Genomic DNA, 20,501 nt, shown 5'->3' with positions numbered 1-20,501 from the left:
TGTAAAATGCAATCACACCAAAGCTCACAAGGGGCAGATTTATTTGAATTCAGCTGCTAAGGAGGGCTGGAAACAGAAACTCTGTTTTTTCTATGTTCTTGGCACTCTGTTTCAAAAAGGCACATTGCAACTCTTACGGTAATTTTTCTTCTTTTAATCAAGAGTAGTGGGGAAATGGAAGAAAACAAGCATATAAGGATAAAAATGGGAGACAAAAGGTTCCCCACACCAAATGATTTAGAGCTGTGTACACGTCATACATTAAAAGGACACCGCTTTCTCCCAAAATAATCCTGGGACCTGTAGTTTACTCCTCGCAGAGCTATAATTCCCCAGCAACAATTTAAAAGCTACAGTTCCCAGTCAAACGCTTTAAATGTTTGGTGCCTGCTTAGCCTAGGACCTGCACCACACATCCCCAGTGAGGCTGGTGCTATCTTCATCTGGCAATTGCTTCTGAATGCACACACATTGGCTTCGTCAAGGTTTCCTTTTGGCCAACTTGATTTCTACTTTGAGTTCATTGGCGAGATAGTCCATCAGCACCCCAATCAGTTGCTCTTGTATGGCTACATCCTCCATGACCAGGTTCATGAGCTGCACCGCGTTCGGCCACTCCATATGCCGGATGACGGGTAAGGCTATCATGTACAGTTGCTGCTGCTTCACAGGAGACATATCCAGAAGAATCTGACGGATGGGCTTAAATTCTCCAGTTCCAGCTGCCGTCTGGGTGCCGACCAAGCCACCAATTGTACTCCCTAGAAAAGCCACACGGAGAGAAGTATTATTTTGTAAGCCATCCTGGTTTGAAAGCTTGCAGCCCAATCCAGAAAATCTTTTGCAGATTCAAGAGTTCTGGTACATCTATGCATGCATGCATGCATGCATGCATGCATAAATAAATAAATAAATAAATAAATAAATACCCCGCCCATCTGGCTGGGTTGCCCCAGCTGCAGACGCACACGCACAGGTACACACCACACACACACACCCTTTGTCTTCTGGTGTAGGTGAAGATCAGAGCCCAGAAGATCCTGCCTTGGAATGTTTCATTTCATAGAAGGATTCTGTCCTGGTTCCGTTGCTGAGGAACCAGGACTGGAAGGAGGAGCCTTCCAATAGGCTTTAATGTTTAGGTCACCACAGTATACATGCAAATCGCTAGCTTAAGGTAATACAGGGCAATACACATAATTAATTCTGCATGCAGCTACAACAAGGGCAGGTGATCTGCCTCCCAAAGCTTTGAATGTTGCTCTGACACTGACACAAGCCCTTTGCTATCCTATATATAGGAATGAGGCAGGCTCAGCTTAGTGTAGCAAGTGTTTCTGCAGTCTCTCACTAGACCCATTAGGTGGATTCATCTATTCCAGGCAATTCCCATCATCCCTGACCACTGGTCCTGTTAGCTAGGGATGATGGGAGTTGTAGTCCCAGACATCTGGAGGGCTGGAGTTTGCCTATGCCTGATCTATTCTTTCCTCTTTTGGTGCCTTCTGGATCTAGGTGATGAGGGAGGTGTCTCTGCCTCCCTTAGAAGTCGGCTACACCAACTGAACAATGGCACTGGGGTTGGGGGCGCAACAGGCATTGCGGAAGTGTCAAAGAGAGGCCCTGACAGTTGTAGAGAGGCAAGTGGTGACAGAGAAGGAGGTGGGGCATGAGCAGGTTGAAGGAGCACCTCTCCCCTCCCTAGGATCCTCACTCTCAGGCTGCCCCAATTCCAGCAGGGACCTACACATCCCACTGGAGCCCTCCCCCAGGTCATAGAAGCATAGAACTGAAGAGTTGGAAGGGACCCAGGGGAACATCTACTCCAACCCCCTGCATGTCAGGAATAACAGCTATCTGGCCCACAGCAAACCATCCATTTGAAAAGTCCATTCCTTAAAAGTGAAGGAGACATTAGCATATTTGACACTGATCTCCTTGAGGGTCTGTATACCCCAAACTGGATTCTCTCCTACTGGCTCCTAAGAGTTAACCCCTTGTTCTAAAAAAAGAAATTAGAAGAAGAAAATAATCTCTAAATGGTCTACATGACTAGGATTCTACTGTAGCCAATCCATTAGGCTATCAACAGAAGGGGATCAGTGGAGGCTGGCCCATTAGGGAGAATGGGGCACTGCCCCACCAGCAAATATCCACCTTTCTTTCAACCAGTCCTGGAATGGCTCTACATTTCATTGTCTCTGACTCCTCCTGCTGTTGATTGCCTTGCATTCTGCTCTACCAGTCCCAACAGACTTCAACCACCAATGCTAGATGTTGCACATGGGACGTCTCTGTCTCTCTGTCTGGCAAGTGCTCAACCACTGAGTTACAGCTCTCACTCTGTAGAACCTCAGAAGGACAGATACTGAACCAAAGGTTCCCTGGCCCTAGCGAAGCATATTGTCCAAACTCAGAATCATGGTAGCACGCTCTCCTTCTGAACCATGGGGACCTACAGATTGTAGTTAAGGAAGACAGAGATGCACCATGATCCTGGGTTCAGACAACACACTGAGCAGGGCTTAGCTGCCAAGCTGAAAGGACCAGGGAGAAACCAAGCAGTACTCTCATTAGCTCATCGTTTGGGCTCACTGTGATGTGTGAACCAGGTCCTTGACTGCCATTAATCCTGGGTGATTGTCCAGGAAAGGAGTCAAGACACAGAAAGACAGGGAAACTGCCTTAAACTAAGTCAAGCCATGGGTCCATCTTGCTCATTATCATCTTCTACACTGATTGGCAGCAGCTTTACAGGGCTTCGGACAGCCCTAACTAGAGTTTCCAAGGATTGAACCAAGAACCTTCTGCCTGCAAGGAAGATGCTCCACCACTGAGCCATGGCCCTTCCCCAGCGCTAAGCATAACATGTATGCCTCCATACCCATTCACTACTGCTTTAATTAAATAGGCAAGGCAATTTTGCACTGAGGTTACCAGTTCATAAGAAAGCACATACTTACCTACTGCAAGGCCAATTGGTCCGCCGCCCAACATGCCCCCCATAAAGGCCCCCAAACTTGCCAAAAGAGAAATTCGTTGGGGTTCCTTGCTGGCAGCCGTCATTCCCCACACTTCAGATAGTCGGCTCAGAAGCTGCATCATATCGTGCACGGTAATCGATGACATGTCTGGCTTATACCTTGAAAGCAGAAAGGAAGATCCCCTTCAATGCTGCCATATACTGAGTCGGCCCATTTGGCCCATCTGGGCATGACTTGACATAGTACAGGGCAGAATAGAGCTCCTAATGGAAGCAGCTCTGCACTGTTTCAGGCAGGGAGCCTCTCCCACCCCTGCTTGTAGATGCTGGGATCTGAATCTGGGACCTTCTGCGTGCAAAGCAAGCCCTCTAAAATGAGAGCCCTTTTCTTCTAGACACCCCACAGTACCTGCTGCTGAACAAGTCTCAGGACTCTTCCCTTGGTTTTGAACCACATTGTTTGGGATAAATATAGTTGGCCATATTTGCCATGCTTTTCTCTCTCATAACCACGGAGCTAGAAATCTGCTTCTTGCATTGTACTCAACTAAGTCCTTCTTGGAGAACTGAAAGTCATGAATGAAGTGAGGCATGTCTATTAACTTCAATGATTCTCCTCTGAGCAGGACAAGCACTGAATACCACCCCATGTTTTGACTGGCATACAAAACCCAACATTGCAGACAACAACCCATTTATACCAGTGCCAAAAACGGTGTATATTGCCTTATGGTCTTCATGTTTTCAAGGCTTCTCACACCCAATGATTCCATTTAATTTTCAGTCTTACAACACACTGCAATTGAATTCATGGGGGTAAGACTGCAACCATTGCAATTTAGTAAGAGAATCAGTTTGTCAGGGTATGGGTGTGTCTTTATTTGCTATAATCAAGAAAACTCAAAAAGAAATATAATCTGAAAAGGTGAAACTAAGCCAAACAAATCGCCCTTCCCCCTTTGTGTCTCAATAAATAACAAATTCTGTCTTGTTTTCTTTAACAGAAAGCCCAATAAAGAGGTTAAGGTCAATAGCTAAGACAGCTGCACATTTGCAGGGATGAAACCCTCATTGAAGTCAGAGGGCCTCACTTCTAAGTAAATGTGTTTAGGAAACATCAAAGAAATATTAATAGCTAAAGAGGGTTACAATATCACTTACCCAATTGCCTGACTCCTAAAGAAAACTTCTTTGGTCACAATATTTCCACAAACTGGACCACTTCAGGAGTTGCTTCTTCTAATTCAGGATGCAAATGAGGAAATGAACCTGAGCAGCTTTGTAGAAAACCCCACTTTCAGTTTTTCAAAAACAGGTGCTCCTCTTTGCTGACCCAATCAAGGTTAGGCCTGAGCAGCTTTGTAGAAAACCCCGCCTCCTTAAAGCCCTGCATTGGCCTCCTGCCTGTTCCTGTATCCAGCACAAAATCTACAGCCTTACCTTGGAGGCACTCAGTCCTCAACCATGCTGCTGTTATCTCCCCTACTTCCAATATCTTCATTGGTCTCAAGAGTCTTATGGTACCTTTGCTTCTTAGATTTCACCAGGCTCCGCAGCCCAGAGGTTTCTTCCTTTGGAATTACCTTGCAGAAGACCTTGATGGTGCCACGCCTTTCCCACTTCCCTAATCAAATACTTCCTCAGACTCACCTGATCTATGGAGCCTTTTGCTTAACTGCCCAATCTCCATCCTTCTGGTGTGATCTAATCAAAATTGTAACACAGGAAGCTGCCTTTAGAAGCCCTAAGCACTGAAAAGATTATGGCATCTCCCCACTCTCCATATGCTATTCAAAATAAAAACAGTAAACAAAACAACTTACATAGTGTATTCTGTTTTTCTGCATATATAGATAAGAAACAAAGTTTGTATAACTCATAAGAATAAATCTTTAATAATAATACAGCAATTTATTACTAAGCTTGGCAGGATCCAATTTCCTCCCATCATTTCCATCTATGTTGACAGGATGGTCCCTGATACAGGTTGGGATAAGTAATAAAGAGAGAACAGAAAAATCTAGTGTTGTGTAAGTAGGTGCAATAAAGTTCTGATCTTTCCCAATGACTACCGGTACTCAAAAAAACTAAGATTGTGGCCACTGATCCCATCACCTCCTGGCAAATAGAAGGGGAAGAAATGGATGCAGTGAGAGATTTTACTTTCTTGGGTTCCATAATCACTGCAGATGGTGACAGCAGCCATGAAATTAAAAGACTCCTGCTTCTTGGGAGAAAAGCAATGTCAAGCCTAGACAGCATCTTAAAAAGCAGAGACATCACCTTGCCGACAAAAGTCGGTATAGTTAAAGCTATGGTTTTCCCAGTAGTGATGTATGGAAGTGAGAGCTGGACCATAAAGAAGGCTGATCGCCAAAGAATTGATTCTTTTGAATTATGGTGCTGGAGGAGACTCTTGAGAGTCCCATGGACTGCAAGAAGATGAAACCTGTCCATTCTGAAGGAAATCAGCCCTGAGTGCTCACTGGAAGGACTGATCCTGAAGCTGAGGCTCCAATACTTTAGCCACCTCATGAGAAGAAGAAGACTCCCTGGAAAAGACCCTGATGCTGGGAAAGATGGAGGGCACAAGGAAAAGGGGACGACAGAAGACGAGATGGTTGGACGCTGTTCTCGAGGCTACCAACATGAGTCTGACCAAACTGCGGGAGGCAGTGAAAGACAGGCGTGCCTGGAGTGCTCTGGTCCATGGGGTCAGGAAGAGTCAGACACGAGTGAACGACTGAACAACAACAACCGGTACTTTGATGCTCCCCACCCCTTTGAAATATCATATGCCAAATTCTTTCAGAACTTTGGGGTTTTTAGAGAGTTGGAAGGGGCCTCGATCATCATCGAGTCCAATTCCCTGAAAAGCAGAAATCACAGCTAAAGCATCCCTGCCAGAGGACCGTAGTCTTTCCTACTGTCGAACAACTCTTACTGTCAGAAAGTGATTCCTAACATTTTGTGGGAATCTCTTTTCTTGTCATTTGAATCCATTGGTTTGGGTCCTAGCCTGAAGAGCAAGAGAAAACAAGCTCGCTCCATCTTCCATATGGCAGTCATTTAGATATTTGAAGATGCCTATCACTTCTTCTATCCGTCTCCTCTAAATCCATGCTAAACAACCCCAACTCCCTCAACCATTCCTCATAAGGTTTGGTTGCCAGAGCCTTGAGCATCTTGATCGCCGTCCTCTGCACGTGTTCCAGCTAATGCCCATATGATTAGATTGTCAATGAGAGAGACAACCTGGCATGTGTAATCAAGACCTGGGCAGATGTGCTGTGAAACGCAGTGCCATCAGCTCCATCATGGACGAAGCTCTGGAGTTGAAGCAAGGTGTCTTCTTTGAACGTACCTTTGGATGACAGGTCTCACCAAGGAGCTCAAAGTTGTGTCCATGGTTCTCCCCCTCCTCATTTAATCCACACAACCTGGCCCCCTGCCCCGTGAGGTAAGATTAGGTGAAGAATGGCAGTGACTGGCCCAAGGTCACCCAGTGCACTTCATTGCTGAGTGATTTGAACCCTGGTCTCTGCCAGGTCCTAGTCCAGCACTCTATTCCACTACATCACTCTGGCATATGTGCAATGCCTGCACTAAATCCTGGAAGGTTCTGCTTTCCCTTTAGCCCATATTGGTCTTCAGAAACTGAGTCAGGAAAGTCATACCACCTCATACATAAGTTAATGGAAAAGGAGGACTCTCCTTTCTCTCTGCCTTAACATCTTCATAAGTCTCGTCTTTGCTCCTCTAGTTTCACCCCACTCCTCAGTTCAATTGTTTCATTTCTCCTTAACCACTTCCTAGATGTCTCTCCTTGAAATCTCCCACCTACTGCTTTATCAAATTCTTCCTCGAAGCCACCTTGGTCCATGAAGCATTTGGTTTACTTCCAAATCCTCATCCCAATGTTGTGAGTGTGGAATTCAGACCCTGGTTTCTCCCAAGTTCTAGCCCTGCACTCTGTCCACTACATGTCTCTGGCATATGTGTGATGCCAAAGGGAGCTTTGCTCCCGTGCTAACAACAGCTTCACAGAAGCCATCATGACCACAGCAGGGAAGAAAGGGGTTAAAATGCACCACCAGCAGCAATTGTTGGCTTCATAACCACCCCACCCCCACAACCCAGTGATAGCAATTTGCATGCAACATGCAGATTTAAAAATAATAACAATGATGCTGATACTTTTATCACCATGTCTACTTTGGTTCAGAGACAAATGACCATCACTCATCTCCCAAAGGATTCTCTGCTCTGGTTGAAAGCAGCTTTCAGAAGTCTATCGTAGCCTAGGTAACAGGACCCTTGTACCTGGAGATGAGAGCGATCGAACACTGGAGCTACAGTCACTCACCCATATTTACATCCCAGGATGTAATGGATCAGCCAGACCCATGTTTACATCACAGGAGGCTGTCCAATGTGCCTTGCCTGCATTTGCAAGCATTTTAGTGTGGATTTCCCCTAATAAATATTTTGCTATGCAATTTTGGCTCTTATATGCATTTTTGCATACATTGTCTGGCTGGCTAAAGAACTTGATCACAAAATTTTGAGGAGCAAATTTTGAAAGACAGCTCACATATTAGTTCTGGAACGCAAATTAAAATGCAAATTCCATTAAAATGAAAGCAAACTCGAATTTTTCCCTCATCCCTACTAGGGAGTCTTGCAAACAGTTTTTAAAACGCAATCACACCAAAGCTCACAAGGGGCAGATTTATTTGAATTCAGCTGCTCAGGAGGGGTGGAAACAGAAACTCTTTTTTCTGTGTTCTTGCTACTCTGTTTCAAAAAGGCACATTGCAACTCTGAACTTTTCTTCTTTTAATCAAGAGTAGTGGGGAAATGGAAGAAAACAAGCATATAAGGATAAAAATGGGAGACAAAAGGTTCCCCACACCAATGGATTTAGAGCTGTGTACACGCCATACATTAAAAGGACACCGCTTTCTCCCAAAATAATCCTGGGACCTGTAGTTTACTCTTCGCAGAGCTATAAATCCCCAGCAACCTTTTAAAAGCTACAGTTCCCAGTCAAATGCTTTAAATGTTTGGTTCCTGCTTAGCCTAGGACCTGCACCACACATCCCCAGTGAGGCTGGTGCTATCTTCATCTGGCATCTGCTTCTGAATGCACACACATTGGCTTCGTCAAGGTTTCGTTTTGTCGAACTTGATTTCGGCTTTGAGTTCATTGGCGAGATAGTCCATCACCACCCCAACCAATTGCTCTTGTATGGCTACATCCTCCATGATCAGGTTCATGAGCTGCGCCGCGTTCGGCCACTCCATGTCTCGGATGACGCGAAAGGCTATCTTGCACAGTTGCTCCTGTTTCTCAGGAGGCATTTCCCGAATAATCAGACGGATGGGCTTAAATTCACCTGTATTCTTGGTGCCGAGCAAGCCACCGAGTGAAGCCCCTAGAAAAAGAAGAATTATTGTTTTGTAAGCCATCCCTTGCAGATTCAAGAGTTCTGGTACATCCATGCAGAATAAATAAATAAATAAATTAAGTCAATTCCTTAAAAGTGAAAGCGATATTAGCATATTTAACACAGATCTCCTTGAGGGTCTATATACCCCAAACTGGATTTTCTCCTACTGACTCTTAAGAGCTAACCCCCTCATTTCAAAAAAGAAAATAGCAACATTTATATATACCACTTAATTAGAAGAAGAAAAGAATCTCTAAGTGGTCCACATGACTAGGACTCTACTGTAGCCAATCCATTAGGCTATTAACAGAAGGGGATCAGTGGAGGCTTGCCCATTAGGGAGAATGGGGCACTGCCCCACCAGCAAATATCCACCTTTCTTTCAACCAGTCCTGGAATGGCTCTACATTTCATTGTCTCTGACTCCTCCTGCTGTTGATTGCCTTGCATTCTGCTCTACCAGTCCCAACAGACTTCAACCACCAATGCTAGATGTTGCACATGGGACATCTCTGTCTCATGGTGACACGCTCTCCTTCTGAACTATGGGGAGCTAATGATTGCAGTTAAGGAAGTGAGAGATGAACCATGATTCTGGGTTCAGACAACACACACTGAGCAGGGCTTAGCTGCCAAGCTAAAAGGACCAGGGAGGAACCAAGCAGCACTCTCAGTAGGTCATCGTTTGGGCTCACTGTGATGTGTGAACCAGGTATTTGACTCCCATTAATCCTGGGTCAAGACTCCTCCTTTTACAGGAACACAGGAAACTGCCTTACACTAAGTCAAGCCATGGGTCCATCTTGCTTAGTATCATCTTCTACACTGATTGGCAGCAGCTCTTCAGGGCTTCGGACAACCCTAACTGGAGTTTCCAGGGATTGAACCAAGAACGTTCTGCCTGCAAGGAAGATGCTCCACCACTGAGCCATGGCCCTTCCCCAGCGCTATGCCTCCATACCCATTCACTACTGCTTTAATTAAATAGGCAAGGCAATTTTGCACTGAGGTTTCCGGTTCATAAGGAAGCACATTCTTACCTACTGCAATGCCAACTGGTCCGCCCAACATGCCCCCGAAAAGGGCCCCCAAACCTGCTGTAACGGCAACTCGTTTGGTTTGCTTGATGCCAGCCGTCATTCCCCACACTTCACATAGTCGGGTCAGAAGCTGCATCATCTCGTGCACAGTAATCGATGACATGTCTGGCTTATACCTTGAAAGCAGAAAGGAAGATCCCCTTCAATGAGAATGCCCACAAGATGCTGCCATATACTGAGTTGGGCCATTTGGCCCATCCAGGCATGACTTGACATAGTACAGGTCAGAATAGGTCTCCTAATGGAAGCAGCTCTGCACTGTTTCAGGCAGGGAGCCTCTCCCAGCCCTGCTTGTAGATGCTGGGAGCTGAATCTGAGACCTTCTGCATGCAAAGCAAGCCCTCTAAAATGAGAGCCCTTTTCTTCTAGACACCCCACAGTACCTGCTGCTGAACAAGTCTCATGACTCTTCCCTTGGTTTTGAACCACATTGCTTGGGATAAATATAAAGGTAAAGGGACTCCTGACCATTAGGTCCAGTCATGTCCAACTCTCATCTTGCGTTAATGGCCGAGGGAGCTGGCATACAGCTTCCAGGTCACGTGCCCAGCATGACAAAGCCGCTTCTGGCGAACCAGAGCAGTGCACGGAAACGCCGTTTACCTTCCCGCCGGAATGGTACCTATTTATCTACCTGCACTATGACATGCTTTCGAAATGCTTGGTGGGCAGGAGCTGGGACCGAGCAACAGGAGCTCACCCCATCGCGGGGATTCAAACCGCCGACCTTCTGATAAGCAAGCCCTAGGTTCTGTGGTTTAACCCACAGCACCACTGCGTCCCTATATATAGTTGGCCATATTTGCCAAGCATTTCTCTCTCACAACCACAGACCTAGAAATCTGCTTCTTGCATTGTACTCAACTAAGTCCTACTTGGAGAAGGCCCACTGAAATTCATGAATGAAGTGAGGCATGTCTATTAACGTCAATGATTCTCCTCTGAGCAGGACAAGCACTGAATACCACCCCTTGTTTTGACTGGCATACAAAACCCAACATTGCAGACAATAACCCATTTATACCAGTGCCAAAAATGGTGTATATTGCCTTATGGTACTCATATTTTCAAGGCTTCTCACACCCCATGCCTCCATTTAATTTACAGTCTTACAACACACTGCAATTGAGTTCATGGGGGCAAGACTGCAACCTTTGCAATTTAGTAAGAGAATTAGTTTGTCAGGGTATGGGTGTGTCTTTATTTGCTATAATCAAGAACACTCAAAAAGAAATAGAATCTGAAAAGGTGAGACTAAGCCAAACAAATCTTTCTTCCCCCTTTGTGTCTCAATAAATAACAAATTCTGTCTTGTTTTCTTTAACAGAAAGCCCAATAAAGAGGTTAAGGTCAATAGCTAAGACAACGGCACATTTACAGGGATGAAACCCTCATTGAAGTCAGAGGGCCTCACTTCCAAGTAAATGTGTTTAGGAAACATCAAAGTAATATTAATAGCTAAAGAGGGTTACAATATCACTTACCCAATTGACTGACTCCTAAAGAAAACTTCTTTGGCTACAATATTTCCACAAACTGGACCACTTCAGGAGATGGTTCTTCTAAATCAGGATGCAAATGAAGAGATGAACCTGAGCACCTTTGTAGAAAATCCCACTTTTATTTTTTTCAAAAACAGGTGCTCCTCTTTGCTGACCCAATCAAGGTTAGGCCTGAGCAGCTTTGTAGAAAACCCCGCCTCCTTAAATCAAGCCCTGCATTGGCCTCCTGCCTGTTCCTGTATCCAGCACAAAATCTACAGCCTTACCTTGGAGGCACTCAGTCCTCAACCATGCTGCTGTTATCTCCCCTACTTCCAATATCTTCATTGGTCTCAAGAGTCTTATGGTACCTTTGCTCCTTAGATTTCACCAGGCTCCGCAGCCCAGAGGTTTCTTCCATTGGAATTACCTTGCAGAAGACCTTGATGGTGCCACGCCTTTCCCACTTCCCTAATCAAATACTTCCTCAGACTCACCTGAGCTATGGAGCCTTTTGCTTAACTGCCCAATCTCCATCCTTCTGGTGTGATCTAATCAAAATTGTAACACAGGAAGCTGCCTTTAGAAGCCCTAAGCACTGAAAAGATTATGGCAGGCATGTGCAACAGGTAGATCGTGATCTACTGGTAGATCACTGGATGTCTGCAGTAGATCATTGGCTCCCCCCAAAGAAGCTGAACAACAGTGGCTCCCCTAAAAAAAGCTCAACATTTTACCTCCTCCCTGAAAAAACTCAACAACTTTGACCCAACCCCCCCCCCCCATGGGCCTTCCTCCTTCCTAAGAAAAAGCTCACCAACTTTGACCTGAACCCCCCAAAAGGGGGTAGATCACTGCCAGTTTTTAACTCTGTGAGTAGATCGTAGTCTCTTGGGAGTTGGCCACCCCTGGATTATGGCATCTCCCCACTCTCCATATGCAATTCAAAATAAAAACAGTAAACAAAACAACTTACACAGCCTATTCTGTTTTTCTGCATATATAGATAAGAAACAAAGTTTGTATAACTCATAAGAATAAATCTTTAATAATAAAACACCAATTTATTACTAAGTTTGACAGGATCCGATTTCCTCCCATCATTTCCATCTATGTTGACAGGATGGTCCCTGATACAGGTTGGGATAAGTAATAAAGAGAACAGAACAATCTAGTGGTGTGTAAGTAGGTGCAATAAAGTTCTGATCTTTCCCAATGACTACTTTGATGCTTTCCCCCTTTGAAATATCATATGCCAAATTCTTTCAGAACTTTTGAGATTTTTTGTGGGGGCGGGGAGCCCTTGGTTTGCTAGTGCACTAAGCGCATGCTTGATCTGTCTGTTGGGTAACCCAGCACCACTTCTTCCAGTCAGACCACTGGTCTATCTAGCTCAGTATTGCCTAAATTAGGTGGTTCTCTCTCTCCCCCTCCCCCCAGTCCATTACAAACTAAGTGGGCTGTCTCAGCCTTGTGATTTCGCATCAGCCACTCACGTAATTGCAGGCCCAGGTTATCAGTGGTCAAAACATTTCATCTTATGAAAAGGCTGGTGAAATAGGGTGTTTCGAAAGAAGGACCTGCTATATGTGTTAGAATTAGAAAGGCTTACTTACAGTGTAATCCTAAAGCATGTTTGCTCAGAAGTAGGGATGGGTGAATACGTCAGGGTTTTCCTCTGTTTCTTGCTTTCACCATCTTAAATTCAGCTGTCCACATTTCCACATCAATTTGCAAAAATAAAGCCCGCCCCCCAAAAAACCCCTCATCAGCAGCTGAGTGCCAGTTTCTCCAAAACATACTTATTTTTTAGCATGCGATTTTGCCTAGCACAACATATATCAGGGTGTTATTTCCACTAATTGTTAAAAGACACTTTACCCCAGTGTAAGCATGTTTGTACACATTACTTGGGTAGAGAACTGCACTGGAAAATTCAGAGAAGTGTGACTGTCAAATGATGGCTGCGTTTCTGTTCACATCTTGTTCTGGGGAAAGTGTGAATGAAGCAACTTCACCTTTCAAAACGAACTGAATTGAATTTCTCCCACACTCCCTACTCAGAAATTCCAGTGTTTTCAGTGGAGCTTACTACCAGGTAAATGAACCCAGAATTCCAGCTGTACTTAAAGGAGCCCCTGCAACCACCAGCAGCTTAATGCTGACTGCATGTTGGTGGAGCCATTATCCAGAAATGTGATGTTAAGAACAATTGACTCAACGTGTTGCTTTGGGCCTTTGATCCTCTGCCAAATATGGCCACCACAAACAGACAAGGAAAGGACCTGAATCCAGTCTAATCCTATGCACTGGATGGGTGCTTGTTGACTCAACGATGGGAGGATAACTGCCACTCCCTGGCTGTTCTGCCATGCCCTATACCCCAACTGTCCATTAGCCGGGGATAATGTAATGCCACTGCTAAACCGAGGCTGCTCAGAACTCAATCTGAGCATCTGGCTCCAGGTTTAGGAGGGCCTTTGGAAAAGACACCGTCCATGACAACAAGATTCCCTGTCTGAAACCCTGGAGAGCTGTAAACAATACTAAGGTAGATGAACTAATAGTATGACTCAGTTTAAGTCAGATTTCTATATTCCTATGCAATTAGAATTGAACGTGAGGGCTGTGCGCATTCTACTCAAATTTTGAGCCAGGGCAGACTCAAACAGACCTGTACCACACATGGCTTTTAATTGTGTTTATTTTTGTCTCCAAAGGCAGGTGAATCAACTGTCATGCAAACACACGCTATATAATCAGGGGTCAGCAACCTTTTGCAGCCGTGGGCCGGTCCACCGTCCCTCAGACCATGTGGTGGGCAAGACTATATTTTGTGGGGGAAACATGAACAAATTCCTATGCCCCATAAATAACCCAGAGATGCATTTTAAATAAAAGGACACATTCTACTCAGGTAAAAACACGCTGATTCCTGGACCATCCGCGGGCCGGATTGAGAAGATGATTGGGCCTTAGGTTGCCTATCCCTGCTATATAATAGTTTAAAAAAAAAAAAACCAGATCCACCTCTGAGTTTCAGTGCGATAATTTATTTATTTCCAACACACACACAAAACTAAGATAATGCTGCATTATTGGCTCTGCACCTTGCAGCTTCAAAGAAGGCACCTTGAGGCTTCAAAGTTTTATTTTTCTCCGACAGCAAAAGGAAAACATGATTCATTTTTAAAGTAGCAAAAGTCCCTAATGGCAGAGTCCTAGGATTCCTGGGTGAATGCACCAGGGGCCATGCAGTATTTCAGACCTCCACATTGGAGAAAATGGATAAGAGAGGAGCAGAGGGCTGTCAATGGCTACCAGCCACGATTGCTCTACCTCCACTGATGGAGGCAGCAATGCTTCTGGGTACCAGTTGCTGGAAACCACAGGAGGGGAGAGAAGGCTCTTGTGGTCGGGTCCTGCTTGTGGGTTTTCCCCTTGAGGCATCTGGTTGGCAACTGTGAGAGCAGGACGCAGGACTAGATGGGCCGCTGGCCTGATCCAGCAGGCTCTTCTTATGTTCTTCGAGAAGTTTTTTTCTGTTTCTCATATGCTAGAACCAGGGAACCATCCGATAAAGTTGAACATATACCTACTGGATCACCTTATCCCATGTGCCCTATCGTCAACTTCAATCAACGGAACTGGTACGATAGGTGCTACGTAATACCCATTCCACGTTTTGCAAGAACTTTATCATTTAGCGTGGCAGCACCTATCCTTTGGAACTCCCTGCCTCTTGATATCAAGCAGGCGCCTTCAGTGTACTTTTTTCGGTGCCTGCTTAAAAAACAATAATTTATTTAGATAACCCTACCCAGATGCTTATATAGCAGAGGTGAATATTAGTATTTTGCTATTTTAACTTTATGCTTTGAAGTATTGTTGTAATTTTTACTTGATTTTTTAAAATCTTTTTGTAAACCACTTTTGAGGTTTTGTTTTACAATCAAGCGGTGTATCAGTTTTATGAAATAAATACATGAACATTGGAAGATTCAGGGTAAACGAAAGAAAATGGGTTCTCCCCCCCCCTTCCAGATAGCAGCTAGTTAATCTGTGGTACTCACTTCCATGAGATGTTACAATGACCCTCAAAAAGAGAATTAGACAAATTAATGGAGGGCTATCAATAGGTACTACTCATAGTGGCAGTGTAGCACCTTCAGCATCAATGTGAGATGCCAATGAAGAACAGGTAGCCACCCCTATATGTGTTGTTGTGGGTTTAGGTTGGGGTCACTCTGGATGATGCCCTGAGCCCCTTCCAGTTCTTAGGATCCCATATCTTTGTGGGTTGAAGTTATAAGGGAGCAAGCTTGCCAAACCCCTATATTAAAGTAATGGCCTTGGTTAGCTAGTTTAGCACCACCGTTAGCATTACCAAAGAAGGTGCTCTGTGTCATAGAACAAATGGGTGGGTTGCCAGTCCCCGTCCCCCCCATGTGAGGATGCGTCCATGGATTTGGACTTCTGGGAATGTCTCTGATGCACCCAGCTTACACGGCAAAGTGTTTCACTGCGCAGTGTCAATGGCCTATCCCATAATAACAGTGAGCTTCATTCAAGCCAACAGGATTCTGTGGTGAGCTCAATTTAACCAGAGACATCTAAACCAGGATGATCCCCTTGTCAGCATTATTCAGTTAGGACGCCAGATAGATCAGCACTACACCGCCAGACACACACACACACTTCACACACCCAACTAGCTACCGCAGGGCAGGACTGCTGCAGGCACTTGCTGGTCCTAGTAGCCACAGTAGCCACAAGTGGTCAACTTCCAGTGAACATAATTCTCTATGAGCGAATACATGTGCGCTCACGAGTCGACACGAGGCCTGGAACTGATGTATCCGCAGCAGCCAGAGCAATGATAACGATATAGAAAGGCTCATCAAACCATTGGAAACACTATTCTGAGATTGGTTTGAGGAACAGAGGATAAGAGCGTCATAATCTCCAGTTGCAACGGGAAAACCATCGATCCAAACAGATTTAAGACATTCTCCACGTTACCAAAAAAGGGGGGTCTACTTAAGCATGCTCAATTTCACATCAGACCCTAGTTTTCATACTTGATTTCGGCTTTAAGCTCATTGGTGATGTAGCTCGTCAGCATGAAGAGCAGCTGGTCCTGGATGGCTCTGTTGCCCATGACCAGGGCTATGAGCTGCGCTGTATCGGTCCAGTCTAAATTCCCAATGATGGCGTAGGCGTTGTCGTACAGCCGCTGCTGCTCCGCGGGAGGCAGTTCCAGGATGATCTGAGGGATGGGCTGAAACTGCCCAGAGGTCATCCAGGCACCAAGCAAACCCCCAACAGCGCCCCCTAGGAAAGCAGCACAGAAATGTATTTTAAGCCAAACGTCGCTCGCCAATGCCAAACACCCCCCATGTGGCAAATCATGTGCAGCCACACAGAATCCAGGGTGCAAACCTCCTGATGGGGATGAAGACCAGAATTTGGCTTTAGGGTGTTTTGTTTCACATATCGGTTGCTGTTGCATTTTGGTGGTATATTATTAAGGCTGCAACACTAACCTTGGAGTCAGCCCCATTGACCTTGACAGGCCTTATTTTCGAGTAGACATGGTTAGGCTTGTGCTATGTATTTATCGTTGCCACCCCATCTTGCAGGGCTGGTTTTTCGTTTCCTGTTTTTGAGCAAAATCAGGATATTAACATTCTAATTTGCTTGTTCCCCAAAGTGGGCAGTAGATGTTGGGAAATTCCATTCTACCTTAAGTTGCAGACATGGAACTGTTGTGTGTCACATGTCTGTTTACACACCAGCACAGATTGCTGGGAACTTCCGTTGTGTATAGCTTTTGCTTTTTGAGACTCTCTCTGAGGAGACAAAGGAGATATGACATGTTTTTCTTTGTCCTGATTTATGCTCAATAAATCTGCTTGTAAATATGCTTTCACAAGCCTCTCTTTGCCACTTCTGTTGCGCAGTGCGCTCTGCTAATATAGTGTGCCCAGGCTTTTGAAGTCTGGGTCGCTGGTTTATGTCGCACCAAGATCGGGGATCGTCCAGCAGGTCAGCTGGAAGGGCATGATCCAGCTGGGGGCTAGCCAGCTGGCCTCCCAACTCCCTCTAGATGCCGACAGTACCATCCCCTCCGGGAAGTGGTAAGAGGCAAGTGCAGGGCAGCGCAGGAAGAGTAAAAGACTATCAGACTTTTGAAGAGCTGGTATCACTGGACCAAGGGCATGAACTTGGTTGAATTCACCAAAACCAAATAGTTTCAATTGGATTTTCAATAAATGTGCAATTCGTTGTTGCCGTTTTGAATTTTATAGTGTCATGCAAACCACTATGGAGCCAAGTTGGGTTGCGGGGCCCGAAAAAGTTGGGGAACCGCTAGCTCTAAAGAAAAACGGCAAGTTAGTTTCGACAGACCCTCTTCTAGAAAGAGAGCCTGACTTACCAACGGCTATGCCAGGTGGGCCTCCCACCAAGCCTCCCAAGAAAGCAGTTGCCCCAGCCACGATCGCTCCTCGCCCCGAATGCTTGAAGGCTGCCTTCATTCTCCGCTCTTCAGACACATGGCACAGGAGTTGCATGACGTCATTCAGGCTGACCGGCATCTTGCGTAGCTCACACCTGGAAAGCATATGGAAAGGTACAACACCTTAACAGAAACGCAAGAAAACCTAACTCAGGCTCAAGGGCCTCATTCCACCATCATTAAGCCACTGGGCAGGATTCACATATAACATCACGCCATGATTTAGTGTTATGGGGAAACCAGGCCGGCATATACAGCTCTGGGGTAGGTAAACCAATGGTCTCTGAGACCAAGCAGATTTACTTGCAAGCAAGTCAATGGGTTTTTGTTGTTGTTTTAGAAATTTTATTACATATTACAAGTACATATAACAAACAGATTGCATATTACATTTCTGTTAACATAAGATTTGGATTAAGTTCGAGTTACAAAGATAGAGAGATTGAATGCAGAAAGTAACAAATTACAGCACGGAAAAGAAGAAAGGAAGAAAAAAGAAAAAAGAAAAGCAAGACGAAAGAAAAAGGAAAGATAGAAAAGCAGGTGGTTTCTTACAGAGCAGGTTCTAAATGCAAAGAGAAACACAATCTTTCAATAGATGACTTCCACTGCTTATTACAACACTTCATATTTCTAAGTTCTGAGTTTTCATCTGTCATTTTCTTGCTACCACCAATTTGTACATTTTCTAATTCCATCTCCAAACATATTTATGTCATCACACAAAGTTATTCTAAACACAACCAATATCTCTCATTTACTCATTTAGTCAATGGGTTTCACTTGGGGGGGGGGGGAAGCTTCATTGCCATCTTAAGTTTCCAGCTCTCATGACTGCAGAAGTGGTGGTGGTAGGGGAACTAAAAATTCTCAGAATAAGCTTTATTTGTGGTTACAAAGTAAGAGTTCTGATCTGTTCCTGCTTTTGCAGACAGAGCATACCTTCCATGGTTTCATCATTCTCATTGCAATCCAGAAACTCCCAGCTTTGCAAAAGAAACCCTTAGAGTTCGTGGGATTGATGCCCTTACATAAAAAGATTGCTTCACGGGCATGATGCATAACGCACAGAAGTGATCTCACCCCCAAACCACAGGAGACTATTGCGATTCGAACATCTGCTCTGAAACCCAGCCACACCGGCTGCGGTCCTTCTTAGCGGATTCAGATTCCTTTGATTTTTGCAGGTATTAAAAGCCCACCTGCATATTGCCTGTATATTGCGGTCCCGCCTCCCGCCCCCTCGTTTGATAGAAACCGCTCTGGCTCCCTTCTTATTCGCTCCGCCAGAGATTTTGCATGAGCCACGCTGCCTGTCAAAACTACCACGCCCGGGGCTTCTGTCATTCAGCCCCCGCCCTCCCCTTCCAAATACTGTATCAGACAAGGATCTTTGCATTACGAGAAATCTCGGCTCTAACAAGTCCCTCCCTGCATTTCTGTCCACAGCCTCCAGCAGCGGACAGACAACTGGCCACGCATTGCTAGCTACGGTCTTCCTGTTGTCACCAGCGGGGCCAAAGCAAGAGAAATCCGTAGTGTCTAGCCGTGATTTTCAGAGAAGCAGAGCTGATCGTTCAGAATCGCTGCGCGCTTCATGGCAAAGGAGGGTCCTACTAGTCCACGCAAGCTGCTAGTCCGCAAGCCTAAACTCTCACTTACCTGAGAGGAAGCCCTTTTAACCAGCCTGGAAAGGCTTGCCCTGGAAACCCGTTAGTCCTTGCGAATGTACTTCTTTTATTTTTGGACTACAATTCCCAGCACGCACGGCCGTGAGCGAGGGGTGATGGGAGATGTAGTCGGCGCCTTTGCAAAGCGGCCTCGGAGGGGATGGGGAGCCCCTTCCGTCCAGCCCCGGGAGGCAAACGGGGCGCTTTCCTCGAGTCTCTCCCCCACCCCCTTTGCAAACTCCTGCTCTCCGCCCCGGGGCCATGCAATTCGTCCCCGGATCCGGAAGCCGTTCTCCCTCGGCCCGGGGCTGCGCTCACAACTCCGCCTCGGCCCAGCTGGGTCGCCGAGGTCGCTCCCGCCCAGCCGCTTGTTCCCGTGGGGATCACAGAGGGCGGATCTGGGCCTCGCTTTGCGTCCCGCACAGCCGCGGTTGCAACTGCACCGAACTTGCTCAAGTTTCCGAAATGTAGGCGGGTGTGGGGCACGGAAGCCCCACCTGCAAACTACCGGTATATGGCTCGCGTGTCTTTTCCCCGCGCCGCTGCAACAGCAGCTTTTTAACAGGCAGGCGTTTTGCAGGTGAAGAGCTTTGCGGCTGCGCCTCCTGACTCTCGGTGTGCCAAAAGCGCCGGAGTTCTGCCGGAAGAAGCGGGAAGCTTTTGTGGAGAAGGATTAAATCTGTCCGCTTTCCACACACGCGTCCTTCCTCGTTTTGCCTTGGAAATGCTTAGGGTGGACGTCTTTTTTCCCCCCTTGGAAAATAATAATACTTTATTATAGATAGGCAATACATATTTATTCAATAAATGTACAGTATTGGCTTTAAATTTTAAATATGTTAAGTATATGATAAGTGTTGTTTTTGATGTCTTGCCCACCCTTCATCAGCAAACCCAGGGGAAGTTTACGACAATTTAAAATCCAATATGAATAAACGTGCTTCCATTTTTTTCCTCCTTTTTCTCTCCTGCCTTTCCAAGCAACTCGAATTTCATGCTAAACTCTCTCTGCTTATATATAATAAGTACTGTATCTAGCAACTTTCTGCATGCATGATCTCATTGATCCTTAAAACGGCCCTGCACACATTACCAATATTGTTATATCACAAGGATCAGGAGCTGCTGAGAGACAAGGGGTTCATAGAATCAGAGAGTGGTTGGAAGAGACCTTGAGGAGTCGTCAATTCCAACTCCTGCTGCTAAAATGCAGGATCTATTAAGCAGGATATGACCTGGAGTCTTTGCTGGCCTGATGCCCCCCCCCCCCCGTGGATGTAGTTGGGTCACTTCG

The 20,501-nt window shown here is 45.6% G+C and overlaps 3 protein-coding genes across 6 annotated transcripts; all 3 read right to left on the bottom strand.

Annotated features, from left to right (window-relative positions):
* Window positions 1-152: 152 nt before the first annotated feature.
* On the bottom strand, window positions 153-4,508 carry LOC117052178 (protein C19orf12 homolog). 2 transcript variants are annotated; one of them, XM_033158955.1, is made up of 3 exons: window positions 4,424-4,508; window positions 2,964-3,142; window positions 153-761 (listed from the first exon to the last, which is right to left on the bottom strand). In XM_033158955.1, exons 2-3 carry the CDS (start codon window positions 3,127-3,129, stop codon window positions 481-483), a joined length of 447 nt encoding a protein of 148 aa, XP_033014846.1. In that variant the 5' UTR covers window positions 3,130-3,142; window positions 4,424-4,508; the 3' UTR covers window positions 153-480. The 2 variants fall into 2 exon arrangements, with proteins under 2 accessions (XP_033014846.1, XP_033014845.1); XM_033158954.1 differs by lacking the exon at window positions 4,424-4,508 and adding an exon at window positions 4,145-4,361.
* Window positions 4,509-8,128: 3,620 nt separating this feature from the next.
* Window positions 8,129-11,566, bottom strand: LOC117050820 (protein C19orf12 homolog). Of its 3 annotated transcripts, none has more exons than XM_033156703.1 (4): window positions 11,515-11,566; window positions 11,021-11,098; window positions 9,477-9,652; window positions 8,129-8,421 (listed from the first exon to the last, which is right to left on the bottom strand). In XM_033156703.1, the coding sequence occupies exons 3-4, from the start codon at window positions 9,637-9,639 to the stop codon at window positions 8,150-8,152; spliced, it is 435 nt and encodes a 144-aa protein (XP_033012594.1). In that variant the 5' UTR covers window positions 9,640-9,652; window positions 11,021-11,098; window positions 11,515-11,566; the 3' UTR covers window positions 8,129-8,149. The 3 variants fall into 3 exon arrangements, with proteins under 3 accessions (XP_033012594.1, XP_033012593.1, XP_033012592.1); XM_033156702.1 differs by lacking the exon at window positions 11,515-11,566 and adding an exon at window positions 11,305-11,472; XM_033156701.1 differs by lacking the exon at window positions 11,515-11,566 and having other exon boundaries at window positions 11,021-11,276.
* Window positions 11,567-15,860: 4,294 nt separating this feature from the next.
* Window positions 15,861-19,501, bottom strand: LOC117050819 (protein C19orf12 homolog). The gene is made up of 3 exons (XM_033156700.1): window positions 19,200-19,501; window positions 17,457-17,632; window positions 15,861-16,351 (listed from the first exon to the last, which is right to left on the bottom strand). The coding sequence occupies exons 2-3, from the start codon at window positions 17,614-17,616 to the stop codon at window positions 16,086-16,088; spliced, it is 426 nt and encodes a 141-aa protein (XP_033012591.1). The 5' UTR covers window positions 17,617-17,632; window positions 19,200-19,501; the 3' UTR covers window positions 15,861-16,085.
* Between the last annotated feature and the right edge of the window lie 1,000 nt (window positions 19,502-20,501).

This window comes from Lacerta agilis, chromosome 8 (assembly GCF_009819535.1).
Source record: "Lacerta agilis isolate rLacAgi1 chromosome 8, rLacAgi1.pri, whole genome shotgun sequence".
In the NCBI taxonomy this organism is placed as follows: Eukaryota; Metazoa; Chordata; class Lepidosauria; order Squamata; family Lacertidae; genus Lacerta; species Lacerta agilis.
The sequence above is the reverse complement of the archived record's forward strand: the minus strand, read 5'-3'. Positions and strand labels throughout refer to the sequence as shown.

What these genes read in the sequence shown, in the direction of transcription:
- LOC117052178 (XM_033158955.1), bottom strand. Translation starts at nt 3,129, where the DNA reads ATGTCATCGATTACCGTGCACGATATGATGCAGCTTCTGAGCCGACTA. An exon ending in ACCAATTGGCCTTGCAGTAG is followed by an intron (nt 762 to 2,963) that starts GTAAGTATGTGC and finishes TGGCTTTTCTAG; the next exon opens with GGAGTACAATTGGTGGCTTG.
- LOC117050820 (XM_033156703.1), bottom strand. Translation starts at nt 9,639, where the DNA reads ATGTCATCGATTACTGTGCACGAGATGATGCAGCTTCTGACCCGACTA. An exon ending in ACCAGTTGGCATTGCAGTAG is followed by an intron (nt 8,422 to 9,476) that starts GTAAGAATGTGC and finishes TTCTTTTTCTAG; the next exon opens with GGGCTTCACTCGGTGGCTTG.
- LOC117050819 (XM_033156700.1), bottom strand. Translation starts at nt 17,616, where the DNA reads ATGCCGGTCAGCCTGAATGACGTCATGCAACTCCTGTGCCATGTGTCT. An exon ending in CCCACCTGGCATAGCCGTTG is followed by an intron (nt 16,352 to 17,456) that starts GTAAGTCAGGCT and finishes CTGCTTTCCTAG; the next exon opens with GGGGCGCTGTTGGGGGTTTG.